This window comes from Hyalella azteca, unplaced genomic scaffold (genome assembly GCF_000764305.2).
Source record: "Hyalella azteca isolate HAZT.00-mixed unplaced genomic scaffold, Hazt_2.0.2 contig10992, whole genome shotgun sequence".
Lineage (NCBI taxonomy): Eukaryota > Metazoa > Arthropoda > Malacostraca > Amphipoda > Hyalellidae > Hyalella > Hyalella azteca.
The window spans coordinates 8,302-29,444 of NW_025941005.1; the positions used below are offsets into that span (position 1 = coordinate 8,302).

General features: G+C 38.0%; 1 protein-coding gene across 6 annotated transcripts; it reads left to right on the forward strand.

Moving 5' to 3' along the window:
- Positions 1–1,674: 1,674 nt before the first annotated feature.
- Positions 1,675–20,466, forward strand: LOC108669816 (gastrula zinc finger protein XlCGF57.1). Of its 6 annotated transcripts, XM_018157229.2 has the most exons (6): positions 1,675–1,867; positions 2,880–3,027; positions 3,400–3,486; positions 5,695–5,782; positions 6,057–7,802; positions 7,944–8,201. In XM_018157229.2, the coding sequence occupies exons 2-6, from the start codon at positions 2,908–2,910 to the stop codon at positions 8,030–8,032; spliced, it is 2,130 nt and encodes a 709-aa protein (XP_018012718.1). In that variant the 5' UTR covers positions 1,675–1,867; positions 2,880–2,907; the 3' UTR covers positions 8,033–8,201. The 6 variants fall into 6 exon arrangements, with proteins under 6 accessions (XP_018012718.1, XP_018012717.1, XP_047738614.1 ...); XM_018157228.2 differs by having other exon boundaries at positions 6,057–8,012; XM_047882658.1 differs by lacking the exons at positions 5,695–5,782; positions 6,057–7,802; positions 7,944–8,201 and adding an exon at positions 18,331–20,466.
- The last annotated feature ends 677 nt before the right edge of the window (positions 20,467–21,143 follow it).

Sequence of the window (21,143 nt, forward strand, 5' to 3'; positions counted from 1 at the left end):
CAAGAAAAACGTGTTTTTTAAAAAAGTATTTTTAAGTATTTTTTTACAATCCTTTTTGTTATAGTGAAATCACTTGATTTGATTAAAATTGAGCAAAATTACAAACAATCCTGTAAGCTTATAGATACAGAAGAAATGCTACATGGCTGCTGATATGAAGCTTGCAGTGGACAAGGTTATGGTCAATGCTCAATGGCATGTCCATGGATACAGTAATATCAGAATAATAATACAGTAATGTATGGATAAGGTAATACCGTCAAGCGGGGTTAAAAGGGATGGGTGAGGTAAAATGGGACAGTCCTTTAACATTTTGTAGAAATGTTGTAGCAGCTAAACTAATCAAAATATTGCAAAATTAAAAATAGTGGTGTAAAGTTCAACATTTTTACTATCTATGCAGTATAAAGCAAGTTGAGAAATCATACATTTATTACCTCTAAAAAATCTCAGAAAAGTGTGAAAAGTGAGATTTTGGAAAAGTACCTCTGCTAAGGTCTGTAGCAGAAAAAGTATTTGTAGTACCGGTATTGAAAAATCTTACTTACATAAAAGTTGCACACTGATGTTGGCTTGAAAATGTGATTGATAGAATTTGCATATGTCATTCCAAGAAAAAATGGCGGCCATTTCCGCAAAACGGGGTAATAAGGGAAACGCCTCCCCCCCTGGGGAAACCCCTCCCCCCCTGGGGTAATAAGGGACACCCCTAAAACTGCATTTACAGTAGAGCCTTGGTTAGCAAAGGCCCCAGTTGATGAAAAAAAATCAATTAACAACAAAGAAATTTGATTACATTTACCTTGCTCAGTGGAAAAATTTCACTTAGCAAAAAATTACTGCATCAGTCATCACAAAATTGTGCATAGAATGTCATAGATAGAATTGAGCACTGGGCAACAAAGAATGAAAAATAATAACCTAAACTATGATTTATTTCTCCAAAAAATATGATGGTTGTAACTAAAATATTCCTTCCTGTTTCAGGTATGTTTTTTACAATCTTTTTTGTTATAGTAAAATCACTCGACTCTATTTAAATTGTGCATAATTACAAGCCATCCTGTAAGCTTACAGATACAGAAGAAATGCTACATATCTGCTGATATGAAGCATGCAATGGACAAGATCCTTGTTAATGCTCAATTGCATGTCCATGGATGCGGTAATATCACATTAATAATATGGTAATTAATGAATATGGTAATATCATATCTTTAAAGGAAAAACGGGTAAAAATCACAGAAAATGTCATTTATTCTACATTTACATCATCTACCATGAAAGAGGAGGACTTCAGAAGTTCAGAGCACTGATAGTAATACAAGAGTACACTCTGCATTCTTCAAATGTTTAAAATTGAGTTTTATTTCAAGTGTCCCTTTTTACCCTATTTCCAGATTAATTCAGGGGCCTTTTATATTGCATCTAGCACTTTACAAATAGCATACGGAATTTTTTGGGGATGCCATATGATAGCCCTTGCAAAGACCTTTAAAATAAAATACTTAAAAAAACTTTTTTAAAAAAACACGTTTTTCTTGTGGACTAAAAAGTAGAAAATAAATTTTGGCTCGCCCCAAAAAACGTGTGTCAGGCAGATTTATGATTAAAGCAAAAAGCACACAACACACGAATTTTGGAAATTTGATGGTGAACATACAGCCCAAAATTCTTTATTCAAAGTACAAAGTAGTAAATGATGAAATTTATGAAATGATTAAATGCTGAAATACATACCATGAAATTTTATCTAGTGCAGTGAACATAAAATGTGCTATAATAAATTCTATACAAGGTGAAGCCTATAATTAATGCCTTTGGAAGTTAACCAGTATTTGTAAGCCTTATTCTGCACTTCTCTTTGGTGAGTGAAGTTAACTTGAAGTTCTATTTTGATCAATCTTATTATTTCTGTTCTTTATTTAATGTTTGCAGCTTCATCTCCTGTTCACATTTGTGTTTGCATTAATTGATTAGAAATGTAGGTTATCTAGATATTTATACCTATCTATGTATATTACAAGAGCTCATACACTTGAGTTATTTAGTTCTTGTGTTACCTCAATGATTCCTGTGGTGAAATTATTCAATTTCATCTTCTACATTTATTTTTTCTGCTTTTTTTACAAGACTCATCCAATACAGCTATGTCCTGTTACTAAGCATTTCATTTATATCATTTATCAATTAATCACTTCCTAAATTCTTGCATCCTTTTATTTTTTTCAGCTGTCTGAAGATCGAAGATCTTGAGAGCCATCACTTGTCTGTGCTTTCTATTCCCTAAGCTTGTGTTCCTAATGCAATCACAAACACAATTCTTTTATATAAACGTATTTTCTTACTTCCTCATTAGAACTTTTTATACCATAACATAACATACCGTAATATCACCATAACATAATTGCATTAATTGGCTGTGTCAAATGGTTTTTAAATCCAATAAACGTGACCTGCATGTTAATACTTTCACTCTCACTATTCCTATAAAACTATCTAGATTGCAATGCAAAGTTAAAGGGGGTTTTAAGTTTATCCTTTCAAGGTTGACATAAAAACTATATATAAAAATCATTTACTTATAAAGATGCTAACTGTAATTCATAGTCGAGATATTTCCCTATGTCAAGACCTGTTGTGTCCAATTGTTAATAAAACTACAAGATTTTCAATTTAGCCAATAAGTGGTGAATATTTTTCTGCCCCTGCTAATATTGGACCAGAGCAGAGCAGTGCATGGGGGCTGCAAATATTATTACTTGTGATGTAGTATATATTACAATAATAGGGAAAGTTTATTTTCAGTCATGAGATTGATGCATTATTTTAAACATGGTTGTTATGTTGATTTTCATCACTGATATTTTCTATTACAGTTGTAGTTCAGTCAAAACCTATCCAGCTATGGACACTAGTGGCTCATCACTACTCCCAGAAATAAATGCAGTGTACATTAAGGAAGAACCTCAGAATGATGAAGACGTGTTTGTGAAGGAGGAACCAATTAACAATGATCAAATTAAGGTGAAGATTTACTAAACTAATTTCAACTTCAGTTTTTAAACTTGACTGAAGTCCTATCCAATTTTTTCTCCTTAGAAGTAATTTTCAAATAGGTACGGTACATGACATGATTTTTTTTTTTCAGAATCTGGTTAGTTTCAGTTTGGAGTTGTGAATAAATTGCAATAGCATTGAATTGATCATGTTTTGTTGTATTGAATTTGCTAACTCATAATCATCTTAATAATATGATTTATAATGAACTTGAATTTACACACTATCTTAGCTGTATGCTTGCATTTATTTTAACATTAAATTCCTACGCTGATGTCTCTTATTATCATGATTGGTTGGAGTGACCAGCAAAACATAAATCCCTCATCTACTGTGCAGTTCAAGGAGGAAGCTCAATTTGAGGATCAGGACATCCAACCATGCTACTCTCAGAGCACTTCTGCTTTCTCCGATGATAAGGTTAAGGTTAGTCTTACTTGCTTTGTTCTTGTTTTTGTGTAGCACAAGTGTTTCAAATAATAAGAGTACCTCAAAAGTAATACAACACATGCTGACGCAAATAAAGTTATAAACTTGGTGGGTAAATGTTATCATAACTGCAAAACTTGAATACTGTTATGTGGTATATTTGATTTCTTTCCTGATCTGTGTTGAAGTTTTCAGGCCTGCCTCAAACACAAATCATTGTATGAAATTTTTATGCATGATTTTATCTATATATACTAACTTGTATAAATATAGAAAACTCATTATATTCCAAAATTATTGTACCGTAAAATGGGGTAACTTAGACCACTTTTATTTTTATAAATGATGCCATTTTTTTACTAGCTAAATTAAACTTGAATTGAAACATGCAAAATACAGGTCTATACTCTAGCTTCACTCACCATAAATTGCTGGCTCCTGCCTCTCATAGTCTTTATGTAATTTCAAAAAAAGTGGTGGTCTTTGTTACCCCAGCTTTTGGGGTAACTTAGACCGGGTGGTAAAATCAATTATATTTTTTGGTAAAATAACTCCAAATAACTCCAGGTTTTGGTGCATTGTAGTAGAACTCCCCTAGTTACATATGCAAATGACAAACTTGAGGAAAGAGTCATAGTTTGCAAATGGGGGGTGCCGCCTCCAAATGGGCGAAATGTGACTATCTAATGGCAGCCGTGATGGGGAAGCATAGACTGGTTTGGAAATTAAGTTAAAATTACCATATATAAGACTCTGTAGAGTCTGAAACATAAAGAAAAAACATAAATAGGCTGTCAAACATAAAATATGTTATATATGGTAATTTTATATTAACTTCCAAGCCGGTCTATGTTACCCCGTCAGGGCTGACATTAGGTGGTCTAAGTTACCCCATTTGGGGGCAGCACCCCTCATTTGCAAACTATGACACTTTCCTAAAATTTGTTGTTTGCATATGTAACTAGAAGAGTTCTACTACAATGCATCAAAACCTGGAGTTATTTAACCAAAAAATAAAATAATTGGAGGGGGTACTCTGACAGGCTTTAAATAATAGTTTTTTTTTCGTGGGTCACATATTTAATTTTTTAACCTATTAGATATGCAAACTTTTCAAATTTTTTTATTGTGTTATGTAGCCTCAGTATTAGGCTTTTAATGCCCATTGACAGAATTTTTCTATGTCAAATAGTTTTTGAGTTGTGGGGGTTTTTGTTAAAAAAATGAAAAGTGGTCTAAGTTACCCCGCCGGTCTAAGTTACCCCATTTTACGGTACTCTCTGGTCATAAGATTGAAACTGATGTCAAATTACACCCTCCTGGTTATTTCATTAAACACCAACCTGGTCATTTGAGATGACTGAGATAACAGCATTTTGTGCCCTAAGGTTGAAATTAGGGAGCAATTTTATTATGCATTTTATTGATTATTTATTGAAACTAATAAGTTTCATATTATTTAAGCTGGAAAGGGATAGTTGGTTTATTGTGAAATTTATGTCTGGTTTATGTAGGTACCTATAAAATGCTGTTACTAAACTGTGATAACGGAAAGAATAAACTGTGTTCATTCTTTCAAATTTCCTATGTTAATGATAGAGACTAATATTTTGATCTCCACTTAGGGGACTTTCCAATTTTTGTCTAGTGCAGGCTATTAAAAAACATTTTCAGTTATTCCCAAATAACTTTTGAAGAAATAGACTTGAGCTTTGAAAGTTATACCAAACTTTGAGGCTTCTTCTATTGTCAATGCTCAAAAATGATCAGGCTTGTATTGCCAGTTTATAACTAGGAAGCTAAATTATGCAAAATTTAACATAACCCACATGTTGAATTAAGATGTTAAATATGTACATAAATGCTGAAATTAATGTTAAACCTAAAGTTTAGGTAAGGCTAACATAAAACAATACAATAACATTTGATAGTTGTATTTTTCTAGCACAGTGGACAAAAATTGCCAAAATAGAAAATGAAAATGAAGACAAACTTGACAAACCCTCTAGATGGATTGTGATAGGTCCTGAATAACTGAAGAGCAAATTATGGGATCCAGTAATACAAAAAAAAAAAAAATTTAACTTGAAGTTCTTTATTTAACATTTTAGATGCTGGGGTTTTTGCGAGTCAAATCAGCTTGGGTAATTTTTAGATGCTTGCACTACATGCCATCTTTCAATAGAAGTGCACATCTAATTTCAGTGCACGCCAAACTTATCTGGGATGCAGACAATTGCATCATCTGCTTCCTGTAAACCTTACATTTTTGGCACTGTGGCAGACAAACCAGGTGAGATATAACCATAGAGTAATTATTACTGATGCACAAGTGTTCTATACATTGTTTTGTGATGTATATGTATATATGATATATCAGGACACATCTTATGAGTGATCTTATATTAGTTACGTGAGTAATAAAATTCTAATTTTTTTGGTGAATTACCAACTAAACTGCGCAGTGAAAATAAAACAAATTTTTTGAGACCTTTTCATTAGTACCTATTATTGTTACATTATCAATTCAATGTTTGAAGCAAGTACTGAGGCTCACTTATTTACAGGATTATTCAATAAAGTTCCATCAAATTCGTTTGATTCAACAACATTGAGACCAAGTAAGCTGGAACAACCCATCACAAGCTCCTATTCAAGCGACTCTGATGAAAATGAATTTGATGATGACTATTTTCTTGATCCAGTTTTTGTTCGTCTGTTAGATACAATTGAGCCGCAAAGCGAAGAAGAAAATTATCAAGAAAAAGAAGATGAACCAATTCTAGTTGAAATAAATTCCATTGAATTTGAAAGTGGTCAGCTACAATCGCCTCAAAAATCTCCAACAAAGGCTTTCTGGAAAAAAGTAAACAAACAGAAGTCTTGCTATAGTACTCCTGCTTTTCAAGATATTCCTGTTCCTGATGCCAGCATCAGTTCACCTCTAAGCTATTTCAAACAGTTCTTCACCGATGAACTTCTTGAGGAAATGTGTTGTCAGACCAATCAATATGCAATGCAAAAGGACCCCACTAAGCCACTTCAGGTTACTAAGTTAGAATTGGAGCAATGGATAGGGATCTGTATGCAGATGTCCATCACTAAGATTGATAAAACTCGAGTTCATTGGTCAAGTTATGCACTGAGCGACAAAATATCTTCCATAATGTCACACGAACGATGGAAAGCAATAAAGAACAGCTTGCATTTGGGAGATAATAGTAAACTGGACCCAACTACTGACAAATTAGCAAAAGTGAGACTTCTTGTTGATCATCTTCGGGAAAAATTCCAGAACTTGCCTAAAGAGGAACATCTCTGCGTGGATGAACAAAGTGTTCCATTTAAAGGTTCATCTATGAAGCAATATCTGCATAAAAAGCCGATCAATTGGGGATATACAATTTTCGTTCTGGTTGGTAGTTCCGGATTGGTATATGATTTTATATCATATGTTGACGAAACTTCTCCAGTTGACCGCCCTGGTACTCCTGACTTGGATGGAAACGAAAATGCTGTACTGCATCTCCTTGAATGTATTCCTGAGGAAAAGTACTTCAAGGTGTATTTGGATAATCGGTTCACATCAGTGAAGCTGGTGGAACATTTAGCCAGCAGAAAAATTATGGCTTGTGGAATAGTTCATGAGCGAAAATTGCAAGGACTGACCTTCAAAAGTGACAAACAATTGCAAAAACTTGGCAGAGGCTCCTTTGATGAACATGAAATGCAAGAATCAGAGACAACCATAACTGCTCTCAAATGGTATGACAGCCAAGCTGTTAGCTTCTTATCCAGCTTTTTAAACTCGTACCCCGTCAAAAAGTGTACAAGATATGACAAGAAACGGAACAAATATGTTGAAGTTTCTCTGCCCAATATTGTATCAGAGTACAATCAACACATGGGTGGTGCCAAAATTCATGATCAATTCATGGCCTATTATAGAACGAATTTTCGGTCAAAGGATTACTACTTGCGAATTGTTTTTCACATGATTGATATGGCAGTAGCAAACAGCTGTCTCCTTCTACGGAGCGCAGAGATGTCTCGGAAGATGCCTAGTCATCGGCTAACTTCACTCTGTGAATTCAAATTGAAACTCTCTAATGCATTGATGTATGTAAACAAGGAGATCACAAAAAAACGTTGCTGTCTTCCTTCGGAAACTGTCCAATTTGAATATACAAAAAAGAAAAAGATGGGACATGCAACGAAACCTATTCCTGAAGAAAATATTCGGAAAGATGGAGTTGGACACCTGCCCTCCCTCGCGGGGAGACGAGGCACCTGCAAGTACCCCAAGTGTTCAGGAAGAGTGCACATGTTTTGCATGAAATGCCAGGTACATTTGTGCTGCGAAAAAACTAGGAACTGCTTTGCAGCATTCCACCAAGGATAGACCCTAATGTTGTAACTTTAACTATTCAGATGCAAGTACCCCAAGTGTTCAGGAAGAGTGCACATGTTTTGCATGAAATGCCAGGTACATTTGTGCTGTGTAAAAACTAGAAACTGCTTTGCAGCATTCCACCAAGAATAGACGCTAATGTTGTAACCTTAACTATTCAGGATTTCAGGTTATTCATTAGTGACTCGTACATATGTAATACCGTATGAGGTAGATTAATATTATAACCGATTTATAGTGATAGAAGGAATGAAATATTTGTATATTATTTTAGTGCACATTTTACTGCTTGCTATTGATTTATTTCAGAAGGAATACATGATTTTTTCTTATATATTAATCCTATTCAACGCATTATGATGAGAAATTGTTCTTAAAGTAAGGCTGTAATCACGTGCGTCGAATTAGAACATTTTCATGAATACATTTTTGCAATGTTATATGGTTGTTTAATGTCCTTTGATATATGTTCATTCCAAAAATTGTGAATTAAATCAGTAGAAACGAGCATGAAAGTTCGTGCTAAGCTAGGTTAACTGCGGGTGGGCTTTTCGGTGATATCCATGCTTTGAAATTTACACACTGTAGCTTTAGCTAACACTTGATTATTTGCCACCATAATCGTAATATCACAAAATTTCTAATTGTTTTTACGTTATTCATATAATTTGCTGCATTTCCCTCTTAATTACAATCTTTTCATAAATCTCATTATAGTCAGCGATCACGGTGAGTGTTGGAATGGGTTGCCTTCAACATTACAAATGACTTCACAATTCAAAACTGAATTCATTTAATGGGGTAATAATGTACAAACGTAGTACTCTTATGTAGTTATGTAGTAATTTTGTGGGAATTGAATGGGCATTCTTGATTCTGTCTTGCAATAAAATGATAATGCTTCAATACTTAAGTTGATACCTATGCGTACTCTATGCCACTGCAATTCAAACATGGGAGGGAACGTGAAATATTTTGTTCTCTACATGCGAGGCTCACAATGGCTACAATTGTTTTGAGTGTTTGCTTATCACTCCCAATTAATACAAATGAATGGCAGATAAGCCTGTTTATTCTCATAAGGAACTATTTTTAATCAACAGATAGATTTTTAATTAAAAAAATTCACTGTATCAGTTTAAAGTGGTGGCAACAGTAGGTACTGTTTCTACTTAGAGGGGAATTGAAGCTTATAGATTTCCTGTGGGCATTATACGCCCGTTTGAAATTTTGTAATTTCAAATGTTTAATAAACCTTGCATGACATTACTGTCATACTTCAATCGAGGGAGATTTTAGCGAAATGCTCCCTTTATGCACAGTAAGATCTCCTGATCTAGTTGTGAACCAGAACGCTCTAAAAGGCAAGATATTGTTAGAAGCACAAATTGTTTTGGTTAAATACGATTATTTGATCTCTAATGAACATACTTGGATTACTCAAGTGAATTTCATGTGGTATCCTTAGTATCCTTAGTATTTGTTTGGGACATAGCAGTCCCAGGCCACGATGGATCGCCGCCTCTGATCACGGTGGTTAATAGCCATCGACTTATTATATCAAGTTATGTCTAATTTACCAAATAAGAAAGTGCTGCCGTGTCATACCAGACAAATTTGACACACAGGAAATTGCTCATGATCCGTCAAGCTACATCAAAGTGTGTCTACACGGTGCCATTTGTGGCAGCCAGTGTATCTGGCTAGTAGAAACCACCACTTATTTTTTAGCTGGTACGACTAGTAGCTACAGTGCTCGTCTGCTGCAATATAATTTTTTAGGAGTGAGATTCAGGCTGTTGTTATCAATGGCATTGTTAAGAGTAAACAATCAAAACCTGCTGCCATTTTTAGCCTGTCCAATTGGTGCCCAGATATAGAATGAGCATTAGCCAAAACCAACAGTATTGTGCTGTAGCTCCTTGTTAGTTGCACAATAATTATTCTATACTGCTTATGAGTGGTGGTTTGATAGCCATAGGTTTACCATCCTATGCTCAACAACTTGGTAGATTCCACTTGATTTCTAAGCTGTTCAGTATTTTCCTCCACTCGTCCAAAGTTTGGAGAACCTGCAACAAGGGAACAATATATGATTAAGTGATGTGTTAAATTAAACGCAGTCACTATAATGCAAGTATTTACAAATCGTTTCTATTTGTTGAATTCGATTTGTTTCAGAAATCAAGCTCTGCAGAAAATGACGGAATTCAACAAGAAGGAGTTACTGTCGTAGATGAAAACAAAGAACAGGATGCTCATTATCTCGGTGATGACCGACTCCCAATTGATAAGAGAGCAAAAAATAAAATAGGAACATATGTGCAAGGAAACCGATATGCGACGCCAATAGCCAATAAGGGAAGGATCGCAAAACTTTCCAGAATTACAAGTGCTGTTGCCAAACTACAAAAAATTGCTTCGAATAGATATTCGTCTTCAGGGAAAGTTTTGGACGAATACGATGTGTTTGGCCAACATATTGCTAATCAATTGAGAATACTTCCTGTCAGAAGCTATATAAAATTGCAAGAAAGAATCCAAACCCTTATCACGGAAGAAACACTTAAAAACTTACCATCACATGCACCTATCACGGGAAATAAAAACTGAGCTAAGATTGGCTCCATATTTCGTTTCACGCTTTGTTTCAAGTAATATACTTGCAAAAATCTGATGAATCTTTTCTTCGCCTCGTTGCCCTCTCTTCATTTTGAGAATCATTCGGTGGAGTATGTTATAAGTGAAAATAGAGGTCCTAAATAATAATGGTAGCGAAACAATTAGGTCCACCTTCACAGCTGCGAGACTTCAGATAAGGTGCTTGTACACGGGGATAGTGCAGACGGCTAGTAGATCTGGCAAGTGTTGCTCGCTAACTCGCTTGGTGACTATCCGGCTAGTAAGCCTGTACACACGTGGAGAGTAGAAGGTGACGCTATTTGCTCTTTCGCGCCCGCCAGTGCGTCATTAGAAGCCGTCGAGTGAGGTCTGCGAAGATGGTTAGTGGATCACCTTCAACAACTCGATTCTGTACGTCGTTTTTATACTATTTATTCTAGCCCTTGAAAATGCAGCGTCGGGAACAACTAAACCCTGACTAATAAGGTCTTCTTTCCGTTTCAAAATACTCGTTTCTTCCTTCATTTTGTTGGAGTAACCATCATGGAAAACATTATACTTTAATTCATATCTTTGGAATATTTCAAAAATAATTGAATATCGTCTGGAATTCACTTAGTTTGTTTCTTCTTAGAAACATTATCGTTCAAACAAGCCATGATTCACTTGACCCAAGATACTTCGCAAGAGCGGCACAGATGCTCTCACCATGGCTGCATCAGCGCTACTAGCCACTTCTCCAGCCAAGATATCAACACATCGTTGTCCCGCTCGGCCGCATCTCGGGCACTTGCCGGCGCATGCCTCTGAAGCGGCTGAACCCCTATACACGAGGCTAGTAGCGTAGACAGTTCATGCGCCGGATGAACTAGCGGCTAGTACTATCCCTGTGTCCAGGCACCTTTAGACTTGACTGGTTCATATGGTTAATCTTTCACCGATTAGGTTCGCCTCGTATCCCCGCTCGTAAATAAGATAACAATTTGAATCTTTTCTTGCACACCCAATTATTTATTTATTTAAAGTCTGTGCACAGTGACAAAATGGATATTTGATTAAAAGGGGTACCACGAAGGAAAATTTTACTCATAAATTTTCATCTATTGTGCAGTTTATATTTTTTGAGAGGTCTATTTATTTTACTACCAATTATCAAATGATCGATAGGATAGAATAGAAGTGTCGGCACTGAAGAAATCGGCCCATGGTCTTTTCACTCTTTTGCCGATTCATGTACTTTCGTGACTTGATTAACAAGGGATACGGCTTATGGAACCCGATCTTTCTGAAACTGACGATTGATTGTGAGATCGCTGCAGGACTTTTTGCCTGGTCCGTAAGGTGCCAGGCATTTTAAGACTGAACATATGCTCCTGCATAGCTTCGTCTAGTCTGTTCTTGAAAGTGTTCATACCCGGAGCGCCAACGATGCTATCAAGGAGGCTGTTCCACATGTCGGTGACTCGAAGCGGAAAGAAATACGCATGGATGTGTTACAACACAGTTTTTTTAGTTTATAGCCGTGGCCCATGGTGTTGGCTCTTGGTTCAAATTCTTGTAATCCTTCTGGGACCTTGTATAAACCCTGAGTATAATTGTATACTTCAATGAGGTCACCACGCAGACGTCGATAACTGAGGCCTGGAAACTTCATAATCTTTTAATCTTTCCTCATAGGACTTGCCTTTCAAGCCCGGAATTATCCTTATTCCATGTCTTTGAACACTCTCTATTAAATTTCGGTGACCACACGACGTTTCCAAACTCTAGGTTCGGACAACAAACAACTGCTTCATCGCTTCTGCATCTGGGAACTCGAAAGAGCGTCTGATCAGTCCAAGTCGTTTATTGTCTTTATTAACTTGACCTTCATTATGCTTAGAAAATTTCAACTCATTGTCGATATTAACTCATAAGCCTTTTTCCATTGCCAACTTCGACATCATCACTCTGTCGCTGCAACCGTGTCTTCTCGTACTGTAATCTTGCTGTTCATTATTCTTGCCGAGGTGGATTACTTTACATATGTCAGCGTTAAAACGCAGCTGCCCTCATCAGCCCAGTCAACCAATCTATCAAGATCACCTTACAACTGTACTTTTTGCGACGTATTCTTCACTATATTATAAACTTTTGTGTCGTCAGCAAACATCGATTACACGCTAGACACAGCTTCTGGCAGATCGTTTATAAACTCAACGAATAAAACAGGCTCGAAAACGCTTCCTCGTGGCACGCCGCATCGCACCGAAACACAGTCTGATACGGATAAATTAATACTGACACGTTGTCGTCTCCCTACTAGAAAATTCACAAAGACTTCAATTTACGCAACAGCCGCTCATGTGGGACACTGTCATATGCCTTGGCAAAATCGAGGTACACTGCATCTACTGGCTCCCTTTCGTCCAGCAGTCGGGTCCATGTTGACAGTCTGATAGGAGATTATTAGCAGTTAAATGATCGATCAATCGATCCCTCGCAACAGATTCCATTACCTTACAAACGACACTTGTCAAACTGACAGGGCGATAGTTGCCCGGGCAGCTTTTGTCACCTTTTTTGAGCGATGGTGTCACTTGAGCTTTTTTGATGGATCAGTTATTTATCGATCTGCCTTCTAGTTCTATTTATTCGTCTCAACTATTTACAAAAACAAGTGTGCCCGCCTGTGAAGTGTAGAACCTAAAACTAACCGTTCCTACATAGACCCCGTGGTGAGAATGAGGAGATGCAGACGTCATAAATTACTCAGTTGTCACCGAATGATGATTCTTATGGTCAATGGGAGCTGAACAAGAAGCGAGCGAAAATAAATGGCCAGTGGCTGGTCGTAGCGCATTAGCTCTAACTAACCGACAGCGATTCATCAGCTACCCGAGGAGACCATCTGTTGCCTAGAAATTCTTGCTGCTAAAGTAATCAGCTTACAAAGACTTTGCGCTCGAGAGTAGAAACTTGCCGATGTGAGAACCGAGCACAAATTGATATTGCCGCAAAGCGAATTAGGGTTTTAATTACGCAACAAATGCAGTTCCATTTAAGGTAATCACTATTGAATTTTACTGTAAAATCATATTATGTCCGTTGTTAATGTACTTGTATAAGATGCGACATAAGTTTGGAGCACGACAAGCTTGTTTCTATACTCCTTACTTAACAATCTTCCAATTTATTGCCTACAACATCGTTCATAGGTATCCGAAACTTAAAGCCATCTCTTAAGTAGTTCTGCTATTCACTTAAGATTGATCGGAGAACTTTGAGAGTAAATCTCGAAATTGTGGTGGCTTGAATGCGGAAGAATAATGTTGGGAACTGAAAGCTGTTACCAGTCTTTAGAAAATATCGCAGCGAAACCTGTATCTTTTCATTGAGCGATGATGCATTTTCCATAGAATTATATCTTATGTTTTCGTGTGGCTCAAATTTGCTAATAAGCTCCTTAAATAGTTTAAGTTATTCTGAAGTGTCAGTGCTATAGGATCCTCCACCGATAATTCACGAAATAGAGTAGATTATTTTTCGGCCTTCTTGCCCTTCTCAGTATTTCATCCATCATCACATGATTACACTAAACCAAACAAAACTTTTTTACCTACGAGTTTATGTTACACTTGAAGGCTAATAATACCCCAGCTGACGGTACACTAACAATTTTAGAAAACAAATAATTATCGTGTCTAGATGTCGCTTGCATCTGTAACAGTGGATTCGTTCAAATGTCAAAAAATCGGCGCCCGTCTGCCTAGTGATTTACAATTTATTTATAATTTGTCGTTGCTACTACCTTCAGGTCGTGAGAAGAAGGTTGAGTGCACAAGATGGAGCTTCAGAAGACGCTTTTGACGAGGGCCGCGTCTCCGAAGCATCCAGCTCCAAGCAACGCAAAGAGAAACTGTTTAGCTGCCCGCATTGTGACTATTCATCCACGGAAAGATGCAATCTGAAGAGACATATTCTCAGTAGGCATACAACAGAAAAGCCCTTCAAATGCTCGGAGTGTGAATACAAGTGTGCAACAAAATGTATGCTTGAATCGCATGCTCTTTTTAAGCATTCAACAGAAAAACCTTTTCGCTGCTCGCATTGTGAATATACTTGCATTAATGAAACCTACCTAAAGAATCATGTTCTTTCTAAACATTCGGAAGAGAAACCGCTAAGCTGCTCTGACTGTGAATACAGGTGTGTAACGAAAGCCCGCCTAGACGCGCACGTTCTTTATAAACATTCTTCAGCGAGACATTTCTGCTGCTTGAAGTGCGATTATTCAGGCGCAACTAAAAAGGATCTTAAGATGCATGTTCTTTATAAGCATTCAGCCGAAAGACCGTTTCGCTGCTCAGAGTGTGGATATTCTTGTGTTGTTAAAAAGATTCTGGAGAACCACATTCTTTCTAAGCACTCGTCGGAGAAACCTCTTAGCTGCTCACAGTGTGAATTTTCTTGCGTTGCTAAAGGCACTCTTAGATGGCACATCATTTCTAAGCATTCAGTAAAGAAAGCATTCAGCTGCCCGCAGTGTAAACTTCCATGTGCCTCTAAATACAGTCTAACGAGACATGTTCTCACTAAGCATTCGTCAGAAAGGCCTCTTAGCTGCTCGCAGTGTGAATATTCTTGTGTCGCTAAATACCATCTAGACCGGCATATTCTCTCTAAACATTCCACTGAGAAGCCTTTACGCTGCTCTGTGTGAATATTCTTGTGCTACTGATATCAACCTAAAGTCACGTTTTATCGAACCATCCTCCAGAAAATCTTTGACACGTTGACGACAGAGTGGTACATACGTGTACCACGTAGTGCATTGTTGCTCATGGACGGAGTGGTATATATGTATGTGTACCACTCGTGTTGTTTGTTTCATCAATTTTTTTTAAATGGATTGTAGCATACAAGTAAGGGAGTTATTGCCGTAAAAAATAAAGTGAAGCAATATTAATAATCTCTGTTGGATCCGCTTCACTAAATGTTTAGTTAAAAAACGGGGTATTTGTGACTGTGTCGGAAAATCTGTGCTCAGCTCTCACATCGGAAGTTTGTTCTCTCGAGCGTGTAGCCACTAGAAACTGATATTGATCGCTTCACGGATTTTCAGGAAACTTGCGGTTTTCAGGTTCATTTCTCTCTTTACTTGCTTCCTATAAAGCTTCGTCCGGTCCCAAGAACACTCGTGTGGAGACAGCTCAGTAATTTACGACGTTTGTGTCGCCTCATTCCTTCAGTATTATTAGTAGTAGTAGAATAATTTGCCAACACTTCAGCTATTTCGCGCCGGAGTTCAAAAGATAACATCGCCAGCGAGGCGGAAGGCCTCAATAATGGAAAATCTCTAATTAATCATCACCCACAAGGGACGGAAGTTCTCAGTCTCTCAGATGTCCAGCCTGTTGAAGCTGGTTAGAATGAAGCAGCGTTAGCATCTCAAAGAGACGAAGAGTGACTACGAAGGACAGGGGGAAAGCAACAGAAACCAACTAAGAAGTCGCTTACACGGGACGTCGGCCGCCCGCACGAGAGAGACAGAGAAGGCAGATTCAAGTAATCCTACCTACACAATAACTTGATCCAACAACTGAGATCCGCAGTCAGAAAACGCGAGCTCCACGGTGGGGTCCTTACGAGCGGTGGGGCGCCTCCATAGGAGCAGACACCGGTGGGGGGCGCATCCCCTCAGGGATGCGCGAAATCTCAGGGCTTCTGATGATCACAGCCACGCGTCAGAAATCCCCCCTGACAAGTCATTCCTTCAACAACGCCTTTATCAGAACGGTTAGTACAAGGGATATGCACTCCCTCCTATGTCATATCCGTTTGTGACGAATTGTTGATAACAAATATCTACAACAAGGAGTCTGATCGAGAAATGCCTGGTAAACCGATCAGTGGAGAATGAATATTACAGCCAATAGGTATCTTAAAGGCCCCATGCACCTTAGAGTCCGACTCGCTAGTCTAACTCGGCTAACCTCAAAACCCCCAAATATGGCGCCAAACTAGCCGAGGTGGGGAAAAAAAGCAACCCGAGCCAGGGCTTCCAGCCTTCCACTGCTTGCTGTGGGGCTCGCCTCGGCCCTCGAGTTCAGTTGCTATGCATGCGTCAAATCTGGTAGGACATGTGCAGCGATGGCGGACTCCAGGCTATTCATGAGCCCCGATTTTTCAACAAAGTTTATCGAAGAGTACCGCAAGTTGCCGTGCCTTTGGAAGGTTCGTTGCTCGGAATATTCCAACAAATGGAGAAGAGATGAAGCATGGGAACATCTCGTCGGAATTACGCGGGAAAAAGAAGTCAATGCAGACCTTAACTTCGTTAAGAAAAAAGTGGATAATATTCGAGCATCATTCAGGAAAGAATTGAGAAAGATTCGCGAGAGCACGCAGAGTGGTGCGTCATCAGATGATACGTACATCCCAACTTTGTGGTACTTCGAATTGTTCAAGTTCACCGCAGAGCAGGAGCAGCCTCGACAAACAATGAGCAATTTGAACGAGGGCGAAGAGAATCATCTCGAAGAAGAAGTCTGTATTGTTGAGGTAAGCATGTAGTATCTCGTCATTTGGCAAGGTTAATAAAACAGATAATACATTAGTTTCAACCGATTATTTATTGTGCAACGAGTGCAACGTTACTGCAACGTTAACTGCTGTCGCCAAAAAATATCATTTACTAACCATCTTGTCTCGAAAGGGCACCTTTCCTCGTCCATGGAAATAATTTACATAGTCATCTCGACTCTCAGAAGCTTCCTTTGCAGCTGTTGATAGGTAGGAGCCGCGAAGTTATGAAAACTCCTCTGAGGTTGATCATTTCTCCAATCACCTGCTTCAACGTTGCCGCTTTCAAAATCTTTCTTGTCCAGCATTGAGCTAGGCGAATACTTCGATCTATTGTTTGCCCGTAAATAATTGTAGAAAACCACGCAAGCTAACACAATAACATTTACTTTGGAAGGGCGAAGATTGATGGTTGTGTGATGAATGCGAAATCTGGATTCCAACACACCAAACGCGTTTTCCACACAGCTTCTTGCACGGGGGAGCCTGTAGTTGAAAATTTTCTTTTCGTACGTTAATTTTTCTCGAAGATAAGTTTTCAGTACATTTCTTTGAAGTGAAAAAGCCTCATCAGCAATAAACACAAAATTCAAATAAAATCGCGTCCCTCCTATCACCCATCCATCTGACACTCGTCCGTTGCAGCCGACATCCACCCCCTATTATGTACCCTATCAAAATTTTGAGTTGGTGGCGACCCTGAATTGGGAACCGCCTAGAACTCGGACCGCATGTAAATCAGCTTCTCTATGTCCGCTTCGGCTCGGCGTTTGAAGGGCAGCCTCTGGGCAGTTCTTTAGCTCGATATGACTTGTCTCGGCCTACTCTTCTCACACTCTGAGGCGACTATAAAGTCGGAAAGAAGATTCTGACCAGAAACTGATTACGATCGGATGGCCAAGCAGACCCAGAATGACTCTGCACCAATTAGTGTAACAACTATTCGGCCGAACCTTAGGCGGTCCCCGTATTTTGTTAGGGTGTGGAACCCTTCTTCTGCTGGTTTTACAATGCTCACGTGCTTTCCATCAATAGCACCTCCACAATTCGGAAAGTGCCACATTGTTTGAAATTCGTGTGCGATTTTCTGCCATTTCTCGCACGATGATGGGAACTGAAACAAAACACAATAGAATTTAGATTATTTTAAAAGTATTTCTTGGAGTGCATAGTACATTCTTCAACATCATTGCAGTAGCGAAGATAACAATACCTATCTATTTATATTTTCATTTCTTCTACAGGCCGAACCAAACGAAGATGTGAACAACGCCGACAATGAAAAATTATTGTACAGTGAATCTCAGACTTCGTCCACAAAGCGGAAAAGAATTTCGCCAAAGCGAACAAAACGTTTTAGTGTTGAGGAGGAAGTGCGCCAACGCAAAGCACTTTTAGAAAAGGCTTCTGCTGTACTAAATAGACCGGATGAATACGATGACCTAACCAAGACGTATGCAGCTAAATTTCGCCGCATGCCTGTTTCTCAAAGAGATATTGCTGACAAGTTGATTAATGACATCCTCTTAAAAGGGTTACAGAACACTTTGACAAATAACCATTTCATTTCTTTCTGTGGTTATTCAGCTGTTCCTTGGCATGAGAGAGATGCAGCGTCTTCTTATGTAACTACTACGTCAAATTGTTCAACCCCCCAACTTAAAATCAAGCCATGTTTCGATAGTCGTTTCGAATGAAATTTAGCAAATATATATGGCTGAATATTGGTCGATTGACAAGCCAATCTTTTGACTACATAGATCGTTTCCTACTTCGCTTTTTCACTCCCTCGAGCTCACTCAAAAACAATGGCAGCAGCGGCAACTTGCCTCGGATGACTCATCTCCACGACTGGGCGGCGCTGCGAGCAAAGTACGTCGGTCGATAGGTGTACGGAGAAATATCGCCGGATAAGATCCGATAGTCAGAATCAGCTAGCCGGACTGTACGCTAGTGTATGGGGCACTTTATTTATTGAAGTTGAACCATAAATAAATATATCCTATGCTTACCGCTGTGGTTTTTGTACTGCAAAGACAGTGGAGCGTGAAGAACTTTCCACGTGCGTTACCGTTAAGTTTCCCGGTAACAATAACTCAAGTTTTCCCCGGTCAAATAATCTAATTAGGCATACTTGTCGCGCACTTTATAAACACTTGAGTGCCCCAATTTCCTATAACTGTTGTAGTAAAAAGTTTACAGTTTTTTGTTATTGTGCATTGATTGCAAATCAGTAACTGGATAAAAAAACTCAAATTTTTATTTTTCAAACTAATGAAGTTATTGAATCATTAGTGCTTAGTAGAGCAAGTACGTATAAGTAGAATTGTACTCGCAATAAGTGATATTTTCCATTACTACATGGTCGTACTGATGTCTAACTTTGGTTATGCAATTTACCGATGCCCATGCCTATTGACGTTCGTAAATATTGCTATAACAGACACTAAATTGCTAAATTCTTGAAGCTCGTATAAGTAAGGCACTTATAAGCTAAGCCCATGATAGTTAGCTGCGTTTAATGTTCATTTTGTATAAGTATCAGATATAAACCTCGTATGTCATAAACTCGAAACTAACCAGGAAGCTAGTCTTACCTAAGTTAGGCTAAGTTATGTTTATTCGGTGTCAACGACATAATTTAGATTCCCATGATATCACCATATCAATTGTAAACATCGGCTTTAACCTTTCATGCTTGCGTGCTAACTTTGTCTTATATATTACTTGTCAGGAACTAAAAGTTAATGTTGAATGTTTCATGCGATTAAGAAAATTGATCCCTCATATCTACTTTGTTGAAATAACTAAGGAAGCATTTTAATGCATTACCAACTCCTATTGCTGCTATAACTCGATTCATCGCTATTATCAATTTCACATATGTATTAAGTCGGATACATATGTGATGTGAGTGACTCAGCGAATTATAAAGACGAATTCTCAATAGGTATCATTTGAAATGTCGTATAGCGAAATAATCAAATTCAAACGCGCACAATAAATACGTGTATTGTTCGAAATACAAAATTAAATATGTGAAATTCTTGATTAAGCTAAATTGCACGATTAATGGCAGTGAAATTAAATACTTGCAAAACTTAATTTTGGTTACGAATTGCTAAATTCTTGACATAAGTTAAGTTAAGGCTCTTATCTTATAGGCTTATAAGTTAAGGCTCGTAAGGCTCTTAAAAGTTAAGCCCAAGTTATAGTCAGTTGAGTTTAATATTCATTTTTTGTAAGTCGTCAGGTTTTGTATGTCAGGACTTGAGGTCAGGCATCTAGCTGATGTAATGAATTTTTGTTTTAGGATTTTGATATAGTGAGGCTAATCTTAGTATTATCTCTTGCCTTGTCATAAATCAATGCCCTTCAAATGATCTCTTTCATTACTACCACTGACCTGGGCCCATACTTTAAAAATTCGCTAAGTGAAAGTAAGTATTTGCGTGCGCTCTATTTTCTTGTCTACGATTGGTGGATTTTGCTTGAAAGGCCGTCAATGATTGGCTGATGAACTTACGATCTCTTAACTGTTTTTAAAAGAGTGGCTTGAAAGGCCGTCAATGATTGGCTGATGAACTTACGATCTCTTAACTTTTGAAAGTATAGGCCCAGCTCTATTGCCCCGTTCATCTGTAATCCTCTGCTGCCACTCTCACTTTGTGAATATATTATGTTAAGGAATCCCATATGAGCCCGCCAAGCCTGTGAGGCCTCGCAGTTGTGAATCTGGGCCTATTTTTTAAAAAAGTTAAGAGATCGTAAGTTCATCAGCCTTGACGGCCTTCGAGCAAAATCAACCAATCATAGACAAGAAAATAGTGCGTAAGTACTTACGTTCACTTAGCGAGTATTGAAAGTATTGCCCCGGGACCTTAACACAACTCCGAGTGACACATTTTATCCAAACACAAGAAACTGGAACCAAACAATAGAATGTAAATTGGATTACTTGAACGTTTTTAATACATAGATAATGCATCTCCATGACCACAGTAACGTAAATCAGCGAACGTATTAATTAGCATTTGTTTCCATTCTATAGGCCAAA